Genomic DNA, 23,920 nt, shown 5'->3' with positions numbered 1-23,920 from the left:
GTCGGCAGAGCACTTGCCTGGTGATAGCACAAGGCTGAGTGTCCAAATTCCCAGTCCTGCCGATAAAAGAAGATGGAAGAATGTGTTTCTGTGCCGGCCCTTGTGTGTCACTTGGCTTTTTTGCTCAAGGCTGGCACTATGTCAGTTGAGCCACAGTTCCACTTCTGTCATTGGAGAGAAAGAGTCTCACAGACTTTTCTGCCCTGGCTAGTGTCAAACGGTAATTCTCCGATCTCAGCCTCCTGAGTCACTAGGACTGCAGCCATGGACTCCGTGCCCAGCTCCTGCATGGTGCTCACCCCGAAACCTCAGCTGCCGTGATGCCGCTGGCTCCTCGGTCCTCAACGCTGCGGCTGAGACTCCAGGCCAAGCCTCTGTTTTCTTTCTCCTCCCCTCCTCCCTCTCCCTTCCCTTCCTCCCTCCATCTTTTCACTCTCTGCTTGGTTTTGCAGGAGGCCCTTCCAGCACCCATGGGCAGCACCGGGCCCCCATACGTGCCCGGAAGCACCATCAACCTGCAGGACCTTCAGTGACCACAGCCGCTGACTGACCAGCCCGAGACCACCTTCCTCATCCCTGCTCAGAACTCCAGCCTAACTCGTTTATCAAAACCCTTTCCTTCCATTTCATCAGCCAAGTCTGCATTTTTCTTGGAAATCGCCTTTAAGGCGGGGGCGGCCCCCAGCATCGGCACTGACGCCCGCCTGGGCCTCTTGGATCTGGTAGCACTTGTGTTAATTAGGCTTCTGCAAGGCGTAGAGCTCTGGCTCCCTGCTCATGTACAACTCCTCGTCCCCCAGTCTCCCAGGTCCTGGGTCACAGCGTTGTGCCTGTGTTCTACAAGTTCCGTCTCCTTTTCTGAGAGCGTGGGCAGCCTGGATGGTGTCTGTGTTGGTTTAGTTCTGGCACATGTTCTAGCTGGGCAGCCTGGGGGAATATGAGTGGGGTCCCGGTGCCCGTCGGCCAGGGGCCTTCTTCCTAGACCAGAAGGGCAGCTCCCAGTTTGGGATGGGAGGAGTTAAAACTTGTAATTTTTCTAAATGCCGTGTTTGGAGGTTGTTAGTCATTTGGCAGTGTTTATAAAGCGGTGTTCTGATTTTTCTAAATTATGTGTAGGACTGTCGAGTGCTTTTTGTAGTTGAGGTTGAAGATGTGCATAGACTATGTCCGTGTGTCTTTTTAGAGTAACGTCCTGTCTTGAGGAGGAAGACGAGTTGGTATTTATTTGGCACTGGACTGGACACAGGGTAGCTCAGAAGCCTCTTCGCCTCGTGCCTTTTGGTGTGTGTGTTCGGATGCTGTTTCGGTCCTCAGACCTGGAATCCTTCTTACTCTGCCTGTTTCTGTGTGTTGCGTTTGGGGAAGATGTCACGTCTGAGTCTCCTCCCTCCTCCCTGAGGTTCCATGGCCGCCACCCAGCAACTTCACGTGTCATTAGGAAGAGGCCTTTCCACAGGTCTCTGCTGTGGCTGGGCCGGTTCCCGGGGGGCCTGCTCCCTCGTGGGGAGTCATTACCAGTCACCTGCTCCAGGACCCCATCTCACCGCAAGCCCCTCCTCCCACAGCTCCCCCCCCACCGTGTCCCCCACCACATGGCCAGGCGCTCCGCTGCGGCTCCTAGTGCAAATCAATAAAAGTGTTTTGTATTGGCTTCACATCAGGGACTGTGTGTGGCTCCAGGCACCCTGCTTGCCCTAGCTTCTGTCTTGCGGATGGAAGGGGCCACGGGGCCGTGGGGCCTCCCAGTGAGAGCCAGGCCGAGCGCTTCCCTCATGCCTGACGCCCAGGCGCAGGGGCAGCGCTGCTGCCTTGACCAGGCCACACGACTCCACTGAGAAGAGTTTATTTCATGTGAGTGTGGACACGCCCTAGGAACCCTGAGTATGGAGTCGGGGTCCTCAGAGCCTTCCTTGCCTCTCCATCCACAGCCGCCACCCGAGCCTTCACGCCAGCGTGGCCCGTGGGACTAAGTGAAGAAGAACAGCAGCTCCTCCTTGTCCTTGTCCACCTCCAGGTGCTCCGACTCCTCCTGCACCTTCGCTGCCGCCGGGGGTTGGGAGCGGCGCACCAGCTTCCGGCCTCTCTGCAGAGGAAGTGGGCGGCGCAGCTGCACATGCAGGCAGATGCTCGCACACGCCCTGCCCTCGGGTGTGGGGAGTGGGCCTGAGCCCGGACAGCGCGCCGCGGGCCGCCTGCCAGCCGAGGGCTGCTGCCCAGAAGCAGGCACCAAGGCCGCCCCAGGGAGCGCGCTCTGAGGGGACCTGTGCATGCCAGGCTCACGGCGGTGCCAGGCTAGCCGTGGGCCCGTAACTGCAGCTGGGCAGAGCCACAGTACACCTGCCCTGGTGCGCTTCGCAGAAAGCCATGCCCGCCTCCTGCCCACCCCAGGGACCAGGCCTGCCGTGGCCAAAGCCAAAAGTAAGATGGCTACCTCCACCCGTCCCCAGGGAAGGCCTTGGGACCCAACAGGGGTTCGGCAGTGAGCGTGGCCTGGGGTGTGGCTGGAGCGGGAAGGGACAGTGGGACCCCAGGCTCTGCGCTCTTGGTGCCAGCTCTGTGCGCTGTGTTGCCCGCCCGCAATGGAGAGGCCTGGGCAGTGGAGATGAATCCTGGGGGAGGAGGCAGCCCCAGGGGACAGCAGGTCGGGGCACAGAGCACGCTGGGACCAGCCTCCTGCCTCCATGATGCCACCGGCAGGGAGGTCCTGAGCACTCAGATGGGGGAACCCCGAGACCCCTGCACACCTTCTTCTTGATCTGAGCCTGCGCCCGCGCCCGCGCCCGCTTCATCCGCTCCTCTTGCAGAAGCATCTGCATCCTGGCCTTCTCTTCCCGCAGCCTGGGTATAAGAGGCGGCTGGCAGGGCTGGGGCCTAGCAGCAACCACGCCCCTCCTCCACTGGGACAGTCTGGCCGTGCCCTCCCACACTGGCAAAGGCTCCTTCCAGCCGGGACCACAGCCCACAGCCCAGCACTGATCCAAGGACGGAAGGCAGGCCTGGCCTGGGGGCTTGTGGAAGTCACAGCGACCCCACCTGAGTCATGAGCTCCCGGTCCATGAACCACCCATGATGGAGGGCACCTGTGGCCCTACTTCCTTCCTGTAGCAGCTTCTACTCACCAAAACCTTTTGCCTGCTGTGAGCAGGGGCTCTGTGAGCAGAGGACATGGCACGTGCAGTGGGTGAGAATAAGGCAGCAGCGCACAAGCCGGGAGGCCAGGCCCTCCCCTACCTGGTCCAGGTCAGCCTGCCCACACCCACGCAGGTGTTCTGGCAGCGAGCTGATGCCTGCCTGCCCCTTCTCCCACTAACTCTCCCTTCTCAGACCCCACCCTGCCTTTACCCCTGTTCCCCACCCCAGTCCCCCGCCACCCTGGCCAGCTCCAGCACAGCTGGTCTGTGTGAAGGCCGGGGCCCGGGCGGGCGGGGCCTGCCCGCACCTCTGACGCCGCTCCCTCTCCTTGGCCTTCCCAGCCTGCTCGATCTTGGCTTGCGGCACACGCTCCAGGTTCTCCAGCAGGTCGTCTAGCAGGTGTTCTACCACAGTGAGCATCTGCACCGTGCTCAGGCTGGTCTCCTGCTGCGGGCCCACGCAGTTCTTGTACACGTTCTGCACCTTCTGGTTCAGGCTCTCCAGCAGCTTGTCCTGCAGGGAGGCAGGGAGCTACAGGCCTGAGCCCCTCCCTGTACAGCCCACCAGCACCAGGGAGTCTCTAGGATGGAGCAGCCATGCTGGTGCTCAGTGCCATGAGTATCAGTATTCATAGAAACACAGACGCCAGGCTCACCTCCTGCCCCAGCCCCTTCCCCAGATGCTTTGGTGAGCAGGGAGGCCTAGTCCTCTGCCCCAGGAGCCCTGCACTGGCAGGACTCCCTGCAGGACCAGATCCTGCGTGGCCTCCCTTCCCTGGGCCTGTTCTGACCTTTTCAAAACAGTGGACAGCTGCTACCATATGTGTGCTTGTATGTGAGCCACAGGGCTAGCCTGCCCGCTACTCCCACCTTCCCTGCCCTGCCTCAGAGCCCGGCACACAGAATGCTCCTGGCAATACTGAGATGAATCTAGAGTTGAGTGCATTTGAGCTGGGCACCAGTGGTACAATGCCTGTAATCCTAACTACTCAGGAGGCTGAGATCTGAGGATCACAGTTCAAAGCCAGCCCAGCTTGAGCAGGAAAGTCTGTGAGACTCTTATCTGCAATTAACCACCAGAAAACCAGAAGTGAAGCTAAGGCCCAAAGTGGTAGAGCGCTAGCCTTGAGCAAAAGAGGTCAAGGGCAGTGCCCAGGTCCTAAGTTAAAGCTCTCCAAGCTACAAGTGGTTCACGTGGTAGAAGTGCTGGCCTTGAGCACAGAGAGGCCCAGGGACAGAGCCCAGACCCTGAGTTCAAGCCCCAGGACTGGCCAAAAAAAAAGGCAAAAAAAAGAGCTAAAGGCATGGCTCAAATGATAGATGATTACCTGGCAAACAAGGGCCTGCAAAAATAAATGGCAAGAATAAAAAACCAAGCTTAGTTTTGGGGGCTGGGAATGTGGCTTAGTGGTAGAGTGCTTGCCTAGCATGCACGAAGCCCTATGGAAGCCCTATCTTCTATTCCTCAGCACCACATACACAGAAAAAGCCAGAAGTGGCACTGTGGCTCAAGAGGTAGAGAGCTAGCCTTGAGCAAAAGAAGCTCAGGCACTGTGCCCAGGCCCTGAGTTCAAGCCCCAGGACTGGCAAAAAAGAAAAAAGTGAAAAGGAAAAAAAACCTCCATGACTCACAAAAGAGTTGAGTGGATTTAAATGAATCAGGCCCTAGGCACGCTGTCAGGCTGGGAATGTTCTGGACCCCTGGCCCGTCCTACTGCCCAGTTACTGGTCCCCCAGAATTCTCTCATCCCCCAACCTGGCCTGAGGACAGGCCTCTCCGGCGCCTTGGGGCCATCTTGCTGGACCCAGGGTGTAGGAGGAAGAGCAAAGGGGTGGGAAGGACAGGGGAAAGGGAGGCAGCATGGACACTGGGACCTGCCTACCTGCTGATCAGCCTTATACTCCCCAAAGTGGAAGACGCGGGCTTTGAACTGCAGTTCACCAGCCATCTCTTCCTCCTTGTCAATGGACTTCATCATTGTGGTGATCCAGTTCTTTAGCTGCTTCACTTCCCTGTCCCTGGGGGGTGGGCGGAGCGCGGGGGAGCAGAGTGCAGGTCACCTAGAGGCCCACACGACCCTCCCCATCCGATCACCATCCAGACTTGGACCTGAGGGCTACGGTACCAGCTCCACGGTGTCCACCTGCCTGCGGAGGAGACAGCTCCTCTGCTGCCCACCGCTACCTCGGTCTCTTCTCCTGTGACTCTCCCCTCTACCTAGCCTCTATCGATGCCGACAGGCGAAATGGTGGGTGGGCCTGTTTGTTGTGTCTGGCTGTTGATGTAAGCTTGAAAAAGATGGGGCCTTGCCTAATCCTTACGGGCCTTTGGCCCAGACTTAGAAGAGTGTGCACCAGTGTTTAGGAAGCAGGGCAATTCTCTGGACCAGCCCACACCAGCTTGAGGAGCCCCTTGGAGTGACTGGGAGGGGACGGTAATCTTGAGAGCCCAGCCTCGCAGGCGCTCCTGGTGCTGGGGCCCCTGATGTCCAGCGTGCTTCCTCCCGGCAGGCTGGGGTGGCTCTCCTGGCAGCCAGGCCAAGGGCAGTGGACACTTCTTCCAGGCCAGCCTGCCAGAGAGCCCTGCCATGAGCCATGGACAAGGTCTGTGGCCTCGAACCCGCCCCGGGACCCCAGCGCTCCCCGGAGTCCACTGCAGAGGCCCGGGAGGACTGACCAGAAATGCGGCCTCCTGGCAGCAGGCGGCTCCGGAGTGGGGTCAGCACCAAGGCCCTGCTCCCGGCCCCCTCGAGGGGACACACGGAGCTCACGGCCAGGCCCCCACCTGGAGGCCGTGGGAGCAGGTGGCAGGCCCTGCTGGGGGGACACGTCCAGCGTGCGACCTACATGCGGTTCTGTGTGGATTTCAGGCTGCGCGTCAGATCTTCCAGGGTCTCCTCCATCTCCTGCGTATTCTGGATCAGGGACAGGTTCTGCTCCTCCAGATCGGCGAAGATATCCAGGAGCTGCTGCGGGTCTGTGAAGTACAGCTCCAAGTCCTGCGGGAGGGGCGGGGCCTGCCTGGGTGGGCGGGCTTACCTGGGCAAGGCGGGACCTAGCTGGGTCCTTGTGGGCGTGGTTCGTCTGGTGGGCAGGGCTTTGTGGGGCGGTGGCGTGTCTGGTGGGCGGGGCATTTGTGGGCGTGGTTTGAGGGGCGGTAGCTCATCTGGTGGGCGGGGCTTTGTGGGGCGGGGCTTGTCTGGTGGGCCGGAGGCTGGCGAGGGGAGGTGGGAGGGATTTCCTGGGTCTGGGTTGGTGGCGGAGCTGGCAGGGGTGTGGCCCGGGGGCTGGGGCTGGGCCAACAGGGCGTTGTTGGGGGGAAGACAGGGCCCCTGGGCCGGGGGCCGGGGCGTGGCGGAGGGAGCAGGACGTCCCAGCCACAGACCTCCGCGTCACTGTCCGCGTCGTCTTGAATAGGTAGCACAGAGCTGGACCTGCGGAGGGACGGCGGGGGGCGTCCGCACGGTCCGAGGACTCACTCCAGCTAGAAGACAGCTTCTCCACCCCACTCTCTTGCGCCGCCCCTCCCCCGGCTCTGCGCGCCCCTCCCCCGGCCCGGCCATCCCCTCCCCCGGCCCTGCCAGCCCCTCCCCCGGCCCGGCCATCCCCTCCCCCGGCCCTGCCAGCCCCTCCCCCGGCCCGGCCAGCCCTTCCCCCGGCCCTGTGCGCCCCTCTCCCGGCCCGGCCAGCCCCTCCCCCGGCCCGGCCAGCCCCTCCCCCGGCCCGGCCAGCCCCTCCCCCGGCCCGGCGCGCCCCTCCCCCGGCCCTGTGCGCCCCTCCCCCGGCCCGGCGCGCCCCTCCCCCGGCCCGGCCAGCCCCTCCCCCGGCCCGCCCCTCCCCCGGCCCGGCCAGCCCCTCCCCCGGCCCGGCGCGCCCCTCCCCCGGCCCTGCCAGCCCCTCCCCCGGCCCGGCGCGCCCCTCCCCCGGCCCGGCCAGCCCCTCCCCCGGCCCTGTGCGCCCCTCCCCCGGCCCGGCCAGCCCCTCCCCCGGCCCGGCGCGCCCCTCCCCCGGCCCGGCCAGCCCCTCCCCCGGCCCGGCGCGCCCCTCCCCCGGCCCGGCCAGCCCCTCCCCCGGCCCGGCCATCCCCTCCCCCGGCCCGGCCAGCCCCTCCCCCGGCCCGGCGCGCCCCTCCCCCGGCCCGGCCAGCCCCTCCCCCGGCCCGGCCAGCCCCTCCCCCGGCCCGGCGCGCCCCTCCCCCGGCTCTGCGCGCCCCTCCCCCGGCCCGGCCAGCCCCTCCCCCGGCCCGGCCAGCCCCTCCCCCGGCCCGGCGCGCCCCTCCCACAGTCAGATGAGCGGCCTGGGACGGCCGGGGACGGCCCTGAGACACCCGGGACGGCCCTGAGACTGGCACCCGGCGGCTGTTCTTCTCCTGCCCCCGTCGCCGTCCCTCCGGGTGGAAGCTCAGCGCCCTCGTCTCGGGCGCCTCCCGGCCCCTCCCGGCCCCGCTGCCCGGGCTGTGGTCCCGGCCCCGCAGGCCCCGGCGGCTCACACTTGCATGACGGCGAGCTCGCTGGTGTGGCTGGGCTGCTGCAGATGGCTGCTGCTGCGCACGGCTGGCTCCGCGCCCGCAAGCTTGACCGACTTCTTCCCGGCCGGGGGCTCTAACGAAGCGGCGGCAGGGGTCAGGGGTCAGGGGTCGGCGCGGGCCCTGCGGGGCGGGGGGGGTCCGGCGCTGGCCAGCCACCTACCTTTGGACAATTGGGAAGCAGCCTTGCTCTTGATTCCTGGTCCTAACCCTAGAGGAAATGAAGGAAGGAGCGGGGCAGCCTGGGCTCCTGGCCTCATGTGACTGCCCCACCTCAGGGGAAGGGAAGGAGGAAAGAAAGGAAGGAGGGAAGAAGGAAGGGAGAGAGGAAGAAAGAGGAAAGCCAGGAGGGAGGGAGGGAAGGAAAGAGGGAGGGAGAGAGGAAAGGAAGGAGGGAGGGAAGGGAGGAAAGGAAGGAGAGAGGGAGGGAGGAAAGGAAGGAGAGAGGGAGGGAGGAAAGGAAGGAGAGAGGGAGGGAGGAAAGGAAGGAGAGAGGGAGGGAGGAAAGGAAGGAGAGAGGGAGGGAGGGAAGGAAGGAGGGAAGAAGGAAGGGAGAGAGGAAGAAAGAGGAAAGCCAGGAGGAAGGAAGGGAAGGAAAGAGGGAGGGAGGGAGGGAGGGAGGGAAGGAAGGGGGGAAGGAGGGAAGGGGGGAAAGGAAGGAGGAAGGGAGGAAAGGAAGGAGAGAGGGAGGGAGGGAGGGAGGGAGGTTGGTCCTTGGAAGGCAAGCCCTTGGCTTGAATTGGGAGTCTGGTTTCCGGGCAGCCTTCGGGGAAGCGGGGAGGCTGCTTGTCGGAAGGGCCCTGCCCTGGGCCAGGGTCGCTCTATGCCACTGGCAGAGCCCACCCTGGGGACGGCATAACGTTCACTACCTTTGTCCTCCACTGTGGATGTGCTGGGTTTGGGGGCTGCAGCCATCTCCTTGGCCCTTTTGAAAGCCAGCTGCTTCCTGCTGTGCGCCTCCTGCCACTCCTCAGGCGACAGCTTGTACAGGAAGTCCTTATACAACTTGCAGCGCTGTAGTGAGTCTTCGAATTTGGAGATTTCGCTGGGCCCAGGGAGGGGGCAGGAGGTCAAGGCCCATCCACTGTGACCTCCAGATGGCCCGCCCATCCCCTAGAGCCAGGAAGGGCATCTGCCTTGCAGTCCAGGCGTCGGTGCCAGGGGCCCTGCCCTCTGGGCCTGTGGGCTGCGCTGCTATGGGCGGTGCCTGCCGTCTCCTGGGCCACGCTACTCAGCCCCTACAGCCCGTGGCAGCCCCCTGGAGGTTTGGGGCCCCTGGGAGGTTTATGCGCTCTGCCCGGTTATGGGTGAGGAGGACAGCCACAGCTGGGGCTCTGCCCGCACCTCTTGATATTCATGATCTGAGTGGTGATGTCCCGGATCTCCACGATCTTCTCCATCTTCGCTTTGGTCTCCTTCTCAGCTCTGGGGAGGGGTGGGGGTCGGGAGGATGATCTCAGGCAGCCTCCACACACTGGCCTTGCCCTGAATGGGAGGCCAGGCTCCGAGCAGGGCTGGAACCTCACGTCCAGCCGAGGCTGGGTTGGGCTGGGTGCGGGTGGCAGGGCAGGCGGGAAGGTGTCTCAGGCCCACGGTGGGGAATGCTGAGAGGCTCAGGCCCACAGGCCCAGGGGGACGGGGTAGCGCGGGGCAGGGCACAGGCTCACACACGCATGGCCTGCACGGAGCTGCGATCATTCTCCTTGAGGAACTCATCAAACAAGGAGGCGTCCTTCTCCAGAGATTTCTCAGCCTTCTTCAGCCTGCCTTCCTCCCTCGCGGCCAGCATCTCCAGCCGCTGCATCTCATTCCGCTTCATTTCTAGGTTGTACTGAGGCCAGCACAGAGCAGGTCTCTGCGGCTGGCCGGGCCGGGCGCGGTGGGAGGCCCCCGGGCCGGGGCTGGGGGGTGGGGGGGAGAGAGGAGGGCAGCCTACCTGGATGAGGAACATCTCTCGCTTCTGTTGGATGTAGCTGTTCATCCTATCGGGCTCCACTTTCTTTTCTGCATGGAGAGTGGCGAGGCAGTGAATGCGCAGTCCCAGGCCGCTCCTGAGAACAGCGCTTGTGACACCACGCATTGCCACGCCCACATTGCGAAGTGTGGAACCCCAGGTGCTAGAACTCCCCCTGGGGTTGCGGGGGGGGACGCGAGGGCGCAGGCTGTGTCTGAACCCCCCTCTCTTGCCCTATGCCTCTGAAGAGCTGTGGAGAACCCTGTGGCCCCTGGCCTGCTCCCCTCCACCAGGACCCTGGGGAGCCGCAGGGTCTGTTCCAGAGCCCTCCCGCCTTCACCTATTGACTTTTTTTTTTTTTTTTTTGCAGTGCTGGGATGGCCCCCGCTGCCAGCAGTGCTCTGCCGGCGCCGCCCCCCAGCCCTGGGCTGCCTGTTTGCTACCTGCCGCCTCCCACTCAGGGTGCCAACCACGTGAACTGAGCAGTTAGTCTGCAGCCCACCGTGCCCGGCTCCGCCAGGTATATGGGGGCCGGCCCCGAAGGGCGCCAGCCTCTGCCGAACTCGCGGGGCTTCCCGGACCCGTGGGCCACGGCGCCGGCACCTTGGGTCATGGCGAGCTTCCAGGCTGTGTTGTCCTTGATGGAGCGCAGCCACTCCGCCTCGGAGATCAGCTCCTGGTCGTCGGTGTCCTCCTCCATCTGCAGCTCTCGGCGGAGGCTGCCGTGCCGGGCCAGCAACTTGGAAGAGTAGGTCATCTTCTGATGCACCCGCAGATTCTTCTTCTGCTCCCGCTCCTGCGGACGACAGAGGGGCCCGTGCTACCCTGCATCTGCTGCATGGGGGCAGCAAGGGCACATGCCACGCCCCCCACTTCCTAACCCCACCCTGAGAGCACAGCTGCCCCTGGTTGAGCCAAGAGCCCCGGGAGACCAGGAGGGGCAGCAGCATAGACAGACCCGGGACGCACGCGGAGCAGCCCCCGGCTGAAAGACCAGCCTGTGAGCCAAGCTCTCGCTTAGCTGGGGGCCACTCTGCTGTGCTGAACCATGGCGGGCCCAGGGCACTGGAACCTTCTGGGTTTCTCAAAGAACCCAGAAAGCCCGAGGTTGCTCTGCTCTCGGCTGCTGCTGTTGGCCAGCTGGTAGGCCACAGGTGACCAGCTGTCCCCACTGACGGCACAGTGCATGGCACCTCCCCGCCAGGCCTTCCCGCGTCTGTGATGTGGGCAGAGCCAGCCACCCTCTGCCTCCCGCTGCAAAGCCCGCTGCTGCCAACAGCCCAACCCAGCCCAACCCCGCCGCACTGGAGGACTCGAGTCACAGAGCCGGCAAGACGCCGCTCCAGAACCGGGTGAGGCAGGCTGCTGCGCTGGACTTCTGGGGGAAAGGAGAGGCAGCCCGGCGGGCGGGGCCTGCACTGGGTGCAGGGAAGGGCCACGGGGAAGGCTGGGCGGCCCCCTGGGTCTGCGGTGCCCCCTGGGGTCTCTGGTCCTCCCTGGACCTGGGTGAGGGCAACCACAGGTGCCCCCTCCTGGGGGCTGTGGACGTCTGCGGGACATCGGGCTTCTGTTTTGTTTTTTGTTGTTGTTTTTTGTTTGTTTTTGGGTCCGGTTGTGGGGCCTGAACTCTGGGCCTCGGCGATGTCCCTCAGCTCTTCAGCTCAAGGCTAACACTTTACCACTTGAGCCACAGCGCCATTTCCGGCTTTTTTTTCTGCTTATGTGGTACTGAGGAATCAAACCCAGGGCCTCAGGCATGCAAGGCAAGCGCTCTACCACTGAGCCACCTTCCCAGCCGGACATCGGGCTTCTGATGGGGGGGAGTGGAGCTGTGTTGTTTGTGGGCTGGCTCCAGGCTAGAAGCCCTGCCTTTGGAGAGACAGGGGTGGCCTGGCTTTGCTGTGGAGGATGATAGGCAGCCCTGGCCACCTGGCTCTGCCAGGGGCGGTTCTGGAATGAGAGGCAGGGAGAGTGGGGGGGGGGGGGGAACAGCCATGATTGATCTGGGAGAAGGAGGGGAAGGAACAGCCATGGTTGATCTGGGAGAAGGAGGACCTGAGACAGAGCAGCAGAGAGGGTCCACAGAGGGACCAGACACTCACCAAAATGGCCTTTCTCTTCTCCTTTTCTCTGAGCACAAAGAAATCCGTATCTTCGGACAAGTGGAAAGGATTTTCGCTGGCACTGTGCTCTGGGGAGGGAGAGGGGCGCTGCACATGAGGCAGTGGCTCTGTCTCTGACCCGACCCGCAGCCCTCCGGGCCCCCAAGGAGAAATGTCTTCCTGGACCAGGCTGTGCCTCAGGTCAACGCAAAGCTCCTCTAGCACTGTGGTTTAAGCAGGGGTGGTGTTCCCACACTGTGACGTGGTACAGGCTCTCGTGTAGAGATCACAAGCTGCATTGAAAGTTTTGAGAAATCGCCAGCTTGTGCCTGTCATCCTAGCTACTCAGGAAGCTAAGTTCTAAAGATGGAAGTTCAAAGCCAGCCTAGGTAGGAGAGGCTGTGAGACTCTTAATGCCAATCAACCATCAAAACACTGGAAGTAGAGCTGTGAACCAAGTGGTAGCGCACCAACCTTGAACAAAATAGCCAAGTGAGAGCTGTGAGGCTCTGAGTTCAATACTGGTGCACGTGTGCATGCATGTGCACACACATAAGCTTAAAAAGAGGAAACGGCAGGTGTGTGTAGGGAGCCTGGCCTGGGAGCCCAGGGCAGGGCAGAACAGGACAGCACAGTAGAAGCTTACTCTGTGTTGCACAGCGCTCTATCTTGCAGGAAGTCAGTGCTCTGTGAAGACCTGGGGGCTGGGGAGGGATGGAGGGGGCGGGCGCGGCGCTCGGCAGCTGGCTGCCCATCCTCCCATGGTGGCAGTAATATGCCTGGTTTTTGGTTTTTGGGTTTTTTTGGTGTTTTTTTTTTTTTGTCGGTTGTGGGGCCTGAACTCTGGGCCTGGGAGCTGTCCCTGAGCTCTTCAGCTCAAGGCTGGTTTTAATACCCATTGTGTTTTGGCTAGTGGACGAGGACAGAATTTGCAGGATGGGGCTTTGGGTAAGAACCCTTTCCCCGAAGGATGGAGTTAGCAAGAGGGCAGTTTTGTATTTTCATTGTTTCTTTCTCCCTGCCTAGAGGCAGATGGAGCGGCAGCAGCCTTTGTGTAACTATGAGACAGCCTTGTAGTTAAAAGCCCCGGGCTTTCAGGTGGAGCAGGAAAGACTCCCGGCCTGGTCACTTTATGAGTCCATGAAGTTGTGAGACCCTGGGAGCCAGAGGGAAAAATAAATCCTATGCTGTGTTCCTGATGCACCTGCTGTCTTCTGTTGGCGGTGCAGCCTGAGGCCAGGGGCATCTGGGGCAGAGGGAAGGGCCTGGCTCCCCCCCCCCTGTGTCTGACCTTTGGCCATCTTGGTCTCTTTGTCCTGTGGTACTTCAGTGACTGAAAAATTGTTCATGATGTCCTGGACGGTGGCCCCTGGGGAGACACAGAAAGTCAATGACTCACGTGGCACCGGGCGGACACCGGGCTCCAGCGCCTTTGTGTTCTTCCCCAACACCTGCTGCCCAAAGGTGCAGAAGCTGTCGGGTCTGGGTGGACCAGAATGCTCCCTGCACATAAGAGCTACACACTTACACTGCTAGGACGATGATTGAGTCCGCCTTAGATGCGTCTTACCCTATTTTAAAGTTTTGGTGGTTAGCCCGGCACAGTGGCCCACACCCGTAATCCCAGCTACTCAGGAGGCTGAGATCTGAGGATCAGGATTCAAAGCCAGCCTGGGCAGGACAGTCCATGAGACTCTTATCTCCAATAAATTACTCAGAAAAAAAAAAAAAAAAAAGAGCCAGACGTGGCATTTTGGCTCAAGTGGTAGAGCGCTAGCCTTGAACTAAAGCAGCTCAGGGACAGAGCCCAGGCCCTGAGTTCAAGCCCCAGAACTGGCCAAAAAAAAAAAAAGTATTGTTTTTTTACAGTGCATCTGCGCGTGAGCACCCTGCGCCTTCTGCGTGTGAGCACCCTGCGCCGGCGCTGCGGCTGGGCGGGGTGAGATTTTGTTTTCAGCATTTTGCAGTTTTCAAGCTTTCCAGCTGCTCCGTGGATCACTCCCTCGCTTCTTTCTGGAAGCAAGTCCCCGTGACAGGCGCGGCGGGTCTCCCCACGCCATCTCCCTGTCCTGGCCCTGCACCAGGCTGCCCCAGCAAACATCTCATCCCTGGCACCCTGCAGCCTCTCTCTGCTTTGCCCTCTTTCCAGCCAGACACCGGCCCGGTGCCGGCCTCCCTTTACTGCCTTCTGCCCTGCCCCTGCCGCTCCTGCCCCTGCCGCTCCTGCCCCTGCCGCTCCTGCCCCTGCCGCTCCTGCCCCTGCCGCTCCTGCCCCTGCCGCTGCTGCCCCTGCCGCTCCTGCCCCTGCCGCTCCTGCCCCTGCCGCTGCTGCCCCTGCCGCTCCTGCCCCTGCCGCTGCTGCCCCTGCCGCTCCTGCCCCTGCCGCTCCTGCCCCTGCCGCTGCTGCCCCTGCCGCTCCTGCCCCTGCCGCTCCTGCCCCTGCCGCTGCTGCCCCTGCCGCTCCTGCCCTTGCCGCTCTGCTGGAGGTGGCACTGGGGTTACAGCTGTCCTGTGGAAATCTCTGCTCTGTGTGTGTGTGTGTGTGTGTGTGTGTGTGTGTGTGTGTGTGTGTGTGTGTGTGTGTGTGTGTGTGTACTGGGGCTTGAACCCAGATCCCTGTGCTCTTGTTTAGCTTTTTCGCTCAAGGCTGGTGCTCTACCACTGGTGGTTAATTGAAAACAAGAACCTCATGGACTTTCCATGATCCTTAGCTCTCAGCCTTTTGAGCAGGTAGCTAGGATTATAGGTGAGAGTCACTGCACCAGCTTCTGCCCTCTTTAATGTATGTGGACAGTCAACTCTCCAGCAGCGGAGGGATGGGGGGCACTGGCCACCTCCAAGGTGTCCCCAAGGGGCAGGGTGGGGCTAAGTCTTCACAGAGGGGCTGAAGATGAACCTTCTGAACTACGGACTTCTTTCTATGTCAAAAACAAATTAAGTTCAAATTTAAAAGCAAAAGAGTGGTGAGCCAAAAATCAGTTGCCTTCCTATACACTGATAATGTACAGGAAGGGAGGGAAATAAAGGGAGCAACCCCATTCACAATAACCTCCCGAAAAATAAAATATTTAGGAATTAACCTAACCAAAGATGTAAAAGAACTATTTAATGAGAACTATAAAAAGTTAAAGAAAGAAATTGCAGAAGACACTAGGAAATGGAAAGACCTCCCATGCTCCTGGATAGGCCGACTTAATAAAGATGGTAATACTTCCAAAACTAATATACAAATTCAACGCAATTCCTATTAAAATCCCAATGACGTACATCACTGAAATACAGAAAACAGTCCAAAAATTCATATGGAACAACAAAAGACCTAGAATAGCCAAAACAATTCTAGGGGATAAAGACAATATGGGAGGGCTATCCATGCCGAACTTCAAACTCTACTACAGAGCTATAATAACAAAGACAGCATGGTACTGGCACAAAAACAGACCCGAAGACCAATGGAACAGAATAGAAGATCCACAAATAAATCCACAGGCCTACAGCCAGCTGATATTCGACAAAGGAGCCAAAGACATACAATGGAAGAAACACAGCCTCTTCAACCGCTGGTGCTGGGAAAACTGGGCAGCCACATGCAGAAAACTAAAAGTGGACCCCAGCCTATCACCATGCACCAACATCAACTCAAAATGGATTAAAGACCTTAACATTAAACCTGAATCTCTGAAACTACTGCAGGACAGAGTAGGAGAGACACTTGAACTAATAGGCACAGGAAGGAACTTCCTGAACAGAGTCCCAGGGTCACAACAAATTGGAGAGAGACTCGACAAATGGGACTACCTTAAAATAAAAAGCTTCTGCACAGATAAAGCTATCGCAACCAAGCTAGAAAGACAACCAACTAATTGGGAAAAAATATTTACCAGCAATATATCAGACAAGGGGTTAACATCCTGTATATACAGGGAACTCAAGAAACTAATCCCTCCCAAACCCAACAAACCAATTACTAAATGGGCAAGGGAACTAAAGAGGGACTTCTCAAATGAAGAAATAAAAATGGCAAAGAAACACATGAGGAAATGTTCATCATCCCTGGTGGTGAAGGAAATGCAAATAAAGACAACCCTGAGATACCACCTTACCCCAGTCAGAATGTCCCACATCCACAAATCAGCCAACGACAAATGCTGGAAGGGATGTAGAGAACGAGGAACGCTATTACACTGCTGGTGGGAATGTACACTCATACAACCACTTTGGAAAGCAGTCTGGAGGGTCCTTAGAAAGCTAAAGATTGACCTCCCTTACGACCCAGTCATACCACTTCTAGGCATCTACCCTGAACAACAGGAACCAATACACAAGGACACGTGCACCTCCATGTTTATTGCAGCACTGTTCGCAATAGCTAGGATATGGAAACAACCTAGATGCCCCACCACAGATGAATGGATCCAAAAATTGTGGTATCTATACACAATGGAATATTATGCAGCCATTAGAAATGACAAAATAATGGCATTTGCAGGGAAATGGATGGAGCTAGAAGGAATCATGTTGAGCGAGGTAAGCCAAGAACGAAGAGACAAACAGTACATGGTCTCCCTGATAAGTGGATGATGAATCCAAAATGTTAGGTGATATGACAAAACTAATAGGACTTAAGAAACAAAGAACTCCCACTCATCTGGTTGAACCACTACTAAATATCCCCATGCTGCTGATCACATATATGGTATATAACATATGAGCACCGTTATATATTACAGACTGTGATAGACAATTTGCTCCAGGAAAGTTAGAATGAACTTGTGACTTTAAATGAGCATCATTATTCCACAATACTGTGAATTTCCGGAAATTAAGTAATCACTTAATCACAATCAAAAAAAAAAAAGAACCTTGGGGAAGGGAGGGAGGGAGGGGATGGTAGGGGGAAAACAATGGAGGGGGTAACAATGTTCAAGACAAAGTGGAAGTGTACTCATTACCTCACTCATGTAACTGTAACCCTCTGTATAGTATCTTTACAATAAAAAAAATTAAAAAAAAAAAAAAAAAGAGTGGTGAGCACACAGATAGCACTGCGCAGACGCCCTTCCCAGAGCCCCAGAGCCATCCACCATGAGTGCCGGGCAGCGAGCGTGTCACTGGGCTAGAGAGGGGCCTTGTGGAGAGCCAGTGGGTTCAGAGGCCAGGGCAGCCGCCACGGTCCCGCAGCCAGCCGGGCAGCCGTGGCTGGTGGAGAGCAGGGAGGGGCACGCTTCTTCATGGCCTGCTACAGTCAGAACTGTCCCCCCCGCCCCCCAATCCTGAGGCTTCAGTACCATAGAACCTGGAACGTAGATCATTGCAGATGTGGCCGCCAAAGCCGAGGTTGTTGTGGAATGGGCCCTGACCCAACATCACCAGGGGGCTGAACTCAAGATGCCCACACAGGCCACACCACAGGGCCCTGAGGAGGCACACAGAGATGCCAGCGGCCGGAACACAGGAGCGCGCACGCACAGCCTGCCCCCTGAGCCTCAGGAGGCTCCACCTGCCCACACCTTGCTCTTTAGCTTCCAGCCCCCCAGAACTGGGAGACCACCCACTCCTATTGCTTCAGCCTTCCAGCCTAGAGTGGGCCAAGAAACTCCTGAGGGAGTTCACATCTAGGGAACGGGGCCTACCTGCCCGGCTGCAGACTTAGAACCTCCTGGGGTGAGTCTCTCCTCTCTGTCTCTGGCCTGAACCCCCGAGAGCCCATCTTCCCCCAAGCCCACACTTACTGTTGGGGGCCAAGTTTTTGAGCACTTCAGACAGTATCTTGGACATCTTGGCCGAGGCCCTGTGGGTTGATGGGAAACTTGGCATTGTTGAAGGAGGTTCTGGCCTCGGGAGGGACACGGCGCTTGAGGGGTCCGCATGGCCCCCAGCCCCTCGCCCCTGCCCAGGGCTTCACCATGTGCTCCGTGTCCCCCATTCTGACGCACTCTCTCCCCTGGCACCAGCTTTGATCTGCTTCGGAGCCTTTGTGCTTGCAGCTTCCTCAGCCATGAAACTGTCCCCCCCCCCCGTGGGGGCTCTTCCCACTCAGACCCGGCCCAACAGTCCTCTGCAGAGGCCTCCCCTCCCCCCCCTGTCCCGCACCTCGCTTCTCTGCAGTCACCACCACAGGGTTATCACGGCACAAAAATCGGTTTATTGTGGATTTCCCAGAGCCTAATAAGCTCCAGACAGAGGGGTACGCGGGTTCGCTGGCTTGTTTTTATGCCAGTCCTGGGGCTTGAAATCAGGGCCTGGGCGCTGTCCCTGGCCTTGTCTGCTCAAGGCTGGCGCTCTACCCCTTGAGCCACAGCGCCACTTCCAGTCTCAGGGCTGGCTTTGAGCCCTGATCCTCAGATCTCAGCCTCCTGAGCAGCTGGGATGACCGGCGCGGGCCCGGCTCAGGAGTCTCGGGCCATCAAGGCCGCGGAGCGGGGCCTCCTCAGCGGCAGGCTGGACGGTCATTTCCGCGGAGGCGCGGGACGGTGCGCGCTCTCCCCGCGGGCGCAGGCCGCGAGGCCGCCGGGCCCCTCCGCCCCGTCGCCGGGCCTCCCCGCCTCCCTCCGGGGACAGGGGACAGCCCCTAGGAGAGCAGCCCAGGCGCCCGGCGCGGCCCGGCGCGGGCCCGGGGGACACGGGGCTGGGCGCGCAGGGGGCCGGCGATGTGGACCAGGGGAGGACGCAGGGGCGGAGCCTCGACGGGGGCCCCGGCGGTCGCCTCGGCCTCGCGCCCCGCCCCCCGCCCCGCGCGCACCGCACACCCGGCCCCGCGCGCACCCACCGGCCGCCCGCACCCAGGCTCCGAAGCCTCCGCGCCGCCGCTCAGTGCTCCGCTCCGCACGTCTGCGTTTGCGTCGCCCGGGCAACCGCTCTGTGACGCCGCGGGCCTCGGGGCGGGGCGTGGGCGGGACGGGGCGCGGCGCGCGCGGGGCCGGAGACGCGGCGGGCGGGGTCTCCGCGGCCCGGCCCCGGGCTCCGACCCCGGCTCCGGCGCGCGGGCGCAACACGTGCGGAGCGGAGCGGAGCGGAGCCGCGCCGGCCGCCCGGGCTGGGGTCCGCGGGCCGGGACCTGGGCCCGCGCGGGAAAGTCTCCCGCTGGGCACCAACAACGACGGGAGCGGGGCTGTGGCTCGAGCGGCAGAGCGCCAGCCCGGGCCGAGCGGCCCGGACCCCGCGTTCCCGGCCCCGGCCCGCGTGGATGGGGCGCGTGGGTGCTGGCGCCGGACCCGCAGGGCAGACGCGGCCGGCGCACGCGCGTGCCCGCCTCGCCGGCGTGCCCGGTGCGGTGCCCTGCCGCCCGTTTTACCGTCTCGGACGCTTTTCCTCCAGCCGTGCCTCCAAAGCTAATGCTGCGCACCGCCCCGTGCGGAGGCGAGCGCGGGCGGGGCGGCCCGCGGGGGTTCGCGGGGTTCGCGGGGTTCCGCTCTGACCGACGTCCCCAGGGCGATGGGAGCAAGAATAAAAAGTAGCCTAGCCAGGCGGGATGGTGCGGCACCCTGCAGTCCAGGGGTCAAGCTGGGGAGTGTGTGTGTTTCTGTCTGTCTGTGCGCGCGCGTGCCTCGAACTCAGGGCCTGAGCACAGTCCCGAGCTTTTGTGCTCCAGATCCGCGCTCCACCGCTTGAGCGGGGCTGACGCCGCGGCGCACGCGGTGTGCGGGGCGGGGGTGGGGCGGGGAACGTGCCCAGTGGACGGGAAGGGCGAGGCGGGCGGGAGCCGCGGGGATGGAGGACGTCAAGCGTCACGCCGGCGTCACGCGGGCGGAGCGTCCCAGGCCGGGACCTGAAGCAGGCCACACTCCAGGCGTGGCCCGTGGAACGAGGAGACCTGCACTGCAGACCCGCCCTGCTGGCTGGAGCCCGCACACCCCGGCCTGGGGCCCGCAGACCCCCGCCCGGAATCCGGAGCCCGCACACCCCTTCCCACCAGCCCGGGGCCCGCAGACCCCCTCCCACTAGCCCGGTGCCCCCACACCCCCTCCCACTAGCCTGGGGCCCGCACACCCCCTCCCACTAGCCGGGGCCCGCACACCCCCTCCCACCAGCCCGGGGCCCGCACACCCCTTCCCACCAGCCTGGGGCCCGCACACCCCTTCCCACCAGCCCGGGGCCCGCAGACCCCCTCCCACTAGCCTGGGACCGCAGACCTCCGCCCGCCAGCCCGGAAGCTGCAGATCTCATCTGACTTCTGAGCTGCTGCTTTTCAAGGCCCCAGAGGCTCTGGCCTCTCCGGCAGTGGCCAAGTGCCCAGCGCTGCGTGAGAGCCGTGTGCTGCTGCAGTGAGTGTCCAGAGGCGCGGAAGCAAGGCCCAGCCAGGCCTGGCCCGACGAAGGCCCCAGCCCGGCGGCTGCAGAGGCCCTGGCCTTGAGGAAGGAGAGGGGTGAGAGGAGACCAGCGGGAAGACCGTGGCGTTGGGGTCCTCTGCACAGGGACCCCGTGATTCCCAGCACTGCGGGAGCAGCAGGAGCTGCCATGGGGCTGCAGGTACGCCGTGGGATTAGGACTCATCACCCTTGCCCTGCCCTTGCTCCCCTTGGCACCAGGGAGTAAGGCACCTCACCAGGGTGCTGGAGGGGCAGAGTAGTGGCTGCTGGAGGAGCCAGCAAGGTGAGCAGGGCGGAGAGGGCAGGGCAGGGCCTGGTACCCACACCAGTCCCCTGGGATGAGTATGGGGAATGGAGCTAAGCAAAAACCAAGTGTGTGTTACAATCACTTGTGTTTAAAGAATGGGCTCATCCAAGGAACCTGAGGCAGGTTAGCCATAGGGAAGGAAAGCCGAACTCCCCTTAACCACACTCCAGCCCACATTTCCTTCACCACCTGCTCACTCGCTCGCCCCCTCCTTCCCTTGCTTTACCACTTCACATTTGTGTGTGTGTGTGTGTCCATTTATTTCTTTGTTGGAGATGCCAAAGCTCTGGGATCGTTGTTCACCTCCCGGACCACCCACCCCACTCACCAGAAACAGCAATGAGCAAGTCAGCACACAGTAGAACCTGCACAGCACATTTATTGCAGCAGTGTTAATGACAGCCAAGCCGAGGCTGCCCGTCCTCCAATGAATGGATAAAGAAAATACAGCATACACGCACCATACTGTAGGAAAACGGCTTGGGCTGGAGGCCATCACGGTGAGAGAAGTAAGTTCAGTGGAAGCAAGCGAGCTCAGCATGCTCTCTCACACACAGAAGCCAGAGCCTAAGAAAACCGGCTTACCCCAGTGGCCAAGTAGGAGAGGGCAGGGAGAGGGGGAAGAGTGTGACTGAAGAACACTGTATGCAAGATGAAATGGACTTAACAGTTGCAGGAAAAATTTAAAAGGGTGGGAAAGCCAGGCTCACCTCTGTAATCCTAATTTCCCAGGAAGTGGAGGTCTGAGGATTGAGGTTCAAAGCGAGCACAGGCAGGAAAGTCTGTGACATGCTTATTGGATGGACATTAACTACCAAAAAGTCAGAAATGGAGCCATGGCCCAAGTGGTAGAGTTCCAGCCTTAGTTGACAAAGCTAGGTGACAGTGCTCAGGCCCTGCGTTCAAGCCCCAGTACTGGCACAATAAGGGGTGGGTGGTTAGGGATGGGATAGGAAAGAACAATACAAGGGGTTAAACACGATTAGAGTATATTCACGCATGGGAATAGCAAGTGCACCACTCATCATACAATTGGTGTGTGCTAATAAAAGTTGAACTCACGTTGGTGCGTAGCATCTCCAGGGAAAAGGTCACGGCTGTGGCCTTGAGGCTTGGTGGAGGGAGCTGGCTTTGGTGTCTGGCCTGGAGACTGTGAATTGTTTAGGGAGGGAGCCTGTGTGCGTGGAGCCACCATGCCCTCCGTGGGCCAGGGCCGCCCCTGGCATCCTTGAGCTGGGCCACAGGCTCACACTGGGGTTGTCTTTGAACTGGGAAGAGCCAACTCCAGCATCTCTGAGAGGCATGATGTGAGCAATGTAAGGGTCCAGGTCCACAGCAGGTGGCAGACTTTCCTGCCTGGGCTGCAGCGAACCCTGCGCCCCTACCTGCTGGCCTCGGGTTCCTGCTTGCCGTGGCACCACCTCAGACAGGCTGGCCTCCTCTCGGGACATTTGCACATGCTGGGCTGGAGGCCAGTATGCTCTTGTGACCCTGGGCCTGGCGGGGTCCTCCCATCCTTCAGGCCTCCGCGCAGATGCCAGTGAAGAAAAGCCTGTGGTGTGTGTCATTCTCAGCCTGACTTTCCTCATCAGCTGAGGAGCTGGCACACAGGCTCTGCCTTTATCCTAAGTACCCACATCAGGGCTGCCTGACTGCCCTCTCCCCAGAGCAGAGCCTGCCCTGAGGTCCTGTCCCACACCTGCCAGCCTGGGACCACCTTTCCTGCCCCTCACTGCCCAGAGCCCCCGGGTTCTTCCCCTGCAGCCCTTCCTTCCCAGCAGCTGAGCCTCAGACTTTGTCCCGCTGGGGAATCTGGGGCCAGTGCCTAAGCGCAGAAGAGAGTAGCGGGCCAGGAGTGCTGGTCTGGAGTCCCATGTTCACTCCAGATGTGCACCCATGTGTGTGTGTGTGTGTGTGTGTGTGTGTGTGTGTGTGTGTGTGTATATGTGTGTGTGAGCCTGCATGTGCGTGTGCGTATGTACATGTGTGCCAAGAGTGGGGCTGGAACTCAGGGCCTAGGTGCTGTCCCTTAACTTTTTTTTAAAATTTGTTTATGTGGTACTAAGGAATCGAACCCAGAGCCTCATGCATGCTAGGCAAGCATTCTACCACTAAGCCACAGTCCCAACCCTGTCCCTTAGCTTTTTTGCTCAAGACTAGTGCTCTATCATTTGAGCCACAGCTCTACTTTTTGCTGGTTAATGGGAGATAAAATTCTGATGGGAGCGAGGCACTGGTGGCTCACACCTGTAATCCTAGCTACTCAGGAGGCTGAGATCTGAGGATCCTGATTCGAAGGAAAGGAGTATGGGCAGCAAAGTTCCTGACACTCATTTCCAATCAAGCACCCTGAGTTAAGCCCTGGACTGGCACCCATACATGCAAAAAAAAAAGTCTCATGTTTGTATTTTCTCACATTTTGGATAATACATTTTATTTTGTGCTGGTTCTGGGCTTGAACTCAGGGCCTGGTGTTGCCCCTGAGCTTTTTGACTCAAGGCTAGCACTCTGGCACAGCCCCACGTCTGCTTCTGTGTGCTGCCTTCCCTCCCCCTCCTCCTCCCCCTCCCCCTCCTCCTCCCCCTCCCCAGTGTATGGTTAATTGCAGAAGAATCTCTCAGACCTTCCTGGCTGAGCTGGGTTTGAATGGTGATCCTCAGATCTTAGCCTCCTGAGTGGCTGGAATTATAGACGTGAGCCATGTGTGTCAGCTTGAGTTGGTTTCTGAATACCACTTACTGGATACGAAGCTCTGGATATAACTCTAAGCTGCTGGCTGGAATCACAGCCTCTTCCAACAGTACTAGAACTTTAAAATATCCTTGTCAGATGGAACAAAAAGGGTATCTTGTTTTAATTTGTGTTTCTTGGAGGATAGTGGGGTTGAGCATTTCTCCATGCAAGGGCTAGCGGCCTGCATAGTCAGTGGATACCTGCACCAGTGTCTTCCTTATTGTGTGTGGAGCCACTGGTGATTCCCCCAGGAGTCTGGGAGAGGCTAGCATCAGGCCGTTGGGTGGTGGTCTCTCTACTCCCTGGGTCCCCACTCTGAGGTGAACCCCACATGACCTGTACCAAACAGGGAACACAGTTCCTGGAACCTGGGTCTGCTGGATTCACAGGACAGGTGTCTTAGGCAAAAGGGGTAGAAATACCAGCCCTGAAGTTGATGCTAAAGGCACATGCAGGGCTTTGAGGACTTTACCCAAGCCGGAATGGCACATTCACTATTGGCACCCACGGGTGGCCCATGCAGCTGGGGAGGGCAGGCTGATTTCCTGCCCCGACTGTGGAACATCCATCAGGTAATTTCCACCTGTTGCTTTTATTTGGGTTCCCAGTCAGGTCCACGCTGTGGCTTGGCCAGTGGACTGCGTTTGCAGGAATCCCTCGGAGTCTCGTACACCTGCAGATCTCTCCCATGCTCTGAGGCTCCTCTTCCCTAGTGCAGCCTCAGCCACAGAGCCTACCACTCTGGAAGGGTGGGGTGTGAATGAGGCGGGCATCTCCAAGCCCTCAGAGGCCACGCAGCTGTCAGTCATTCAAGGTGCTTGCTCTTGATCTGGGCCTGGTAGTCAATGGGCATTCAGAG

The 23,920-nt window shown here is 60.2% G+C and overlaps 2 protein-coding genes across 6 annotated transcripts in view; one reads left to right on the top strand and one right to left on the bottom strand.

Annotated features, from left to right (window-relative positions):
- The window catches only part of LOC138822747 (zinc finger protein ZXDC-like), a 36,671-nt gene extending 35,016 nt beyond the window's left edge, over positions 1-1,655 (top strand). Inside the window, exon 10 of the mRNA XM_070015685.1 lies at positions 453-1,655. Coding sequence (XP_069871786.1) covers positions 453-533 — 81 coding nt within the window. The 3' untranslated portion in view covers positions 534-1,655. The remainder of the gene's footprint in view (positions 1-452) is intronic.
- LOC138822748 (cilia- and flagella-associated protein 100-like) lies at positions 1,641-18,556 on the bottom strand. 5 transcript variants are annotated; one of them, XM_070015687.1, is made up of 17 exons: positions 18,482-18,537; positions 17,445-17,503; positions 13,004-13,081; positions 11,713-11,801; positions 10,214-10,406; positions 9,593-9,660; positions 9,324-9,487; positions 9,001-9,081; positions 8,526-8,701; positions 7,820-7,867; positions 7,621-7,732; positions 6,517-6,565; positions 5,979-6,130; positions 5,015-5,150; positions 3,440-3,645; positions 2,745-2,838; positions 1,641-2,083 (listed from the first exon to the last, which is right to left on the bottom strand). In XM_070015687.1, exons 2-17 carry the CDS (start codon positions 17,488-17,490, stop codon positions 1,967-1,969), a joined length of 1,809 nt encoding a protein of 602 aa, XP_069871788.1. In that variant the 5' UTR covers positions 17,491-17,503; positions 18,482-18,537; the 3' UTR covers positions 1,641-1,966. The 5 variants fall into 5 exon arrangements, with proteins under 5 accessions (XP_069871788.1, XP_069871790.1, XP_069871789.1 ...); XM_070015689.1 differs by having other exon boundaries at positions 18,495-18,522; XM_070015688.1 differs by lacking the exon at positions 18,482-18,537 and adding an exon at positions 17,806-18,385.
- Positions 18,557-23,920: the final 5,364 nt, after the last annotated feature.

The sequence above is a fragment of the Dipodomys merriami genome, unplaced genomic scaffold (genome assembly GCF_024711535.1).
Source record: "Dipodomys merriami isolate MVZ:Mamm:240054 unplaced genomic scaffold, mDipMer1.0.p SCAF_114, whole genome shotgun sequence".
Lineage (NCBI taxonomy): Eukaryota > Metazoa > Chordata > Mammalia > Rodentia > Heteromyidae > Dipodomys > Dipodomys merriami.
This window is presented reverse-complemented; position numbering and strand designations above follow the sequence as displayed.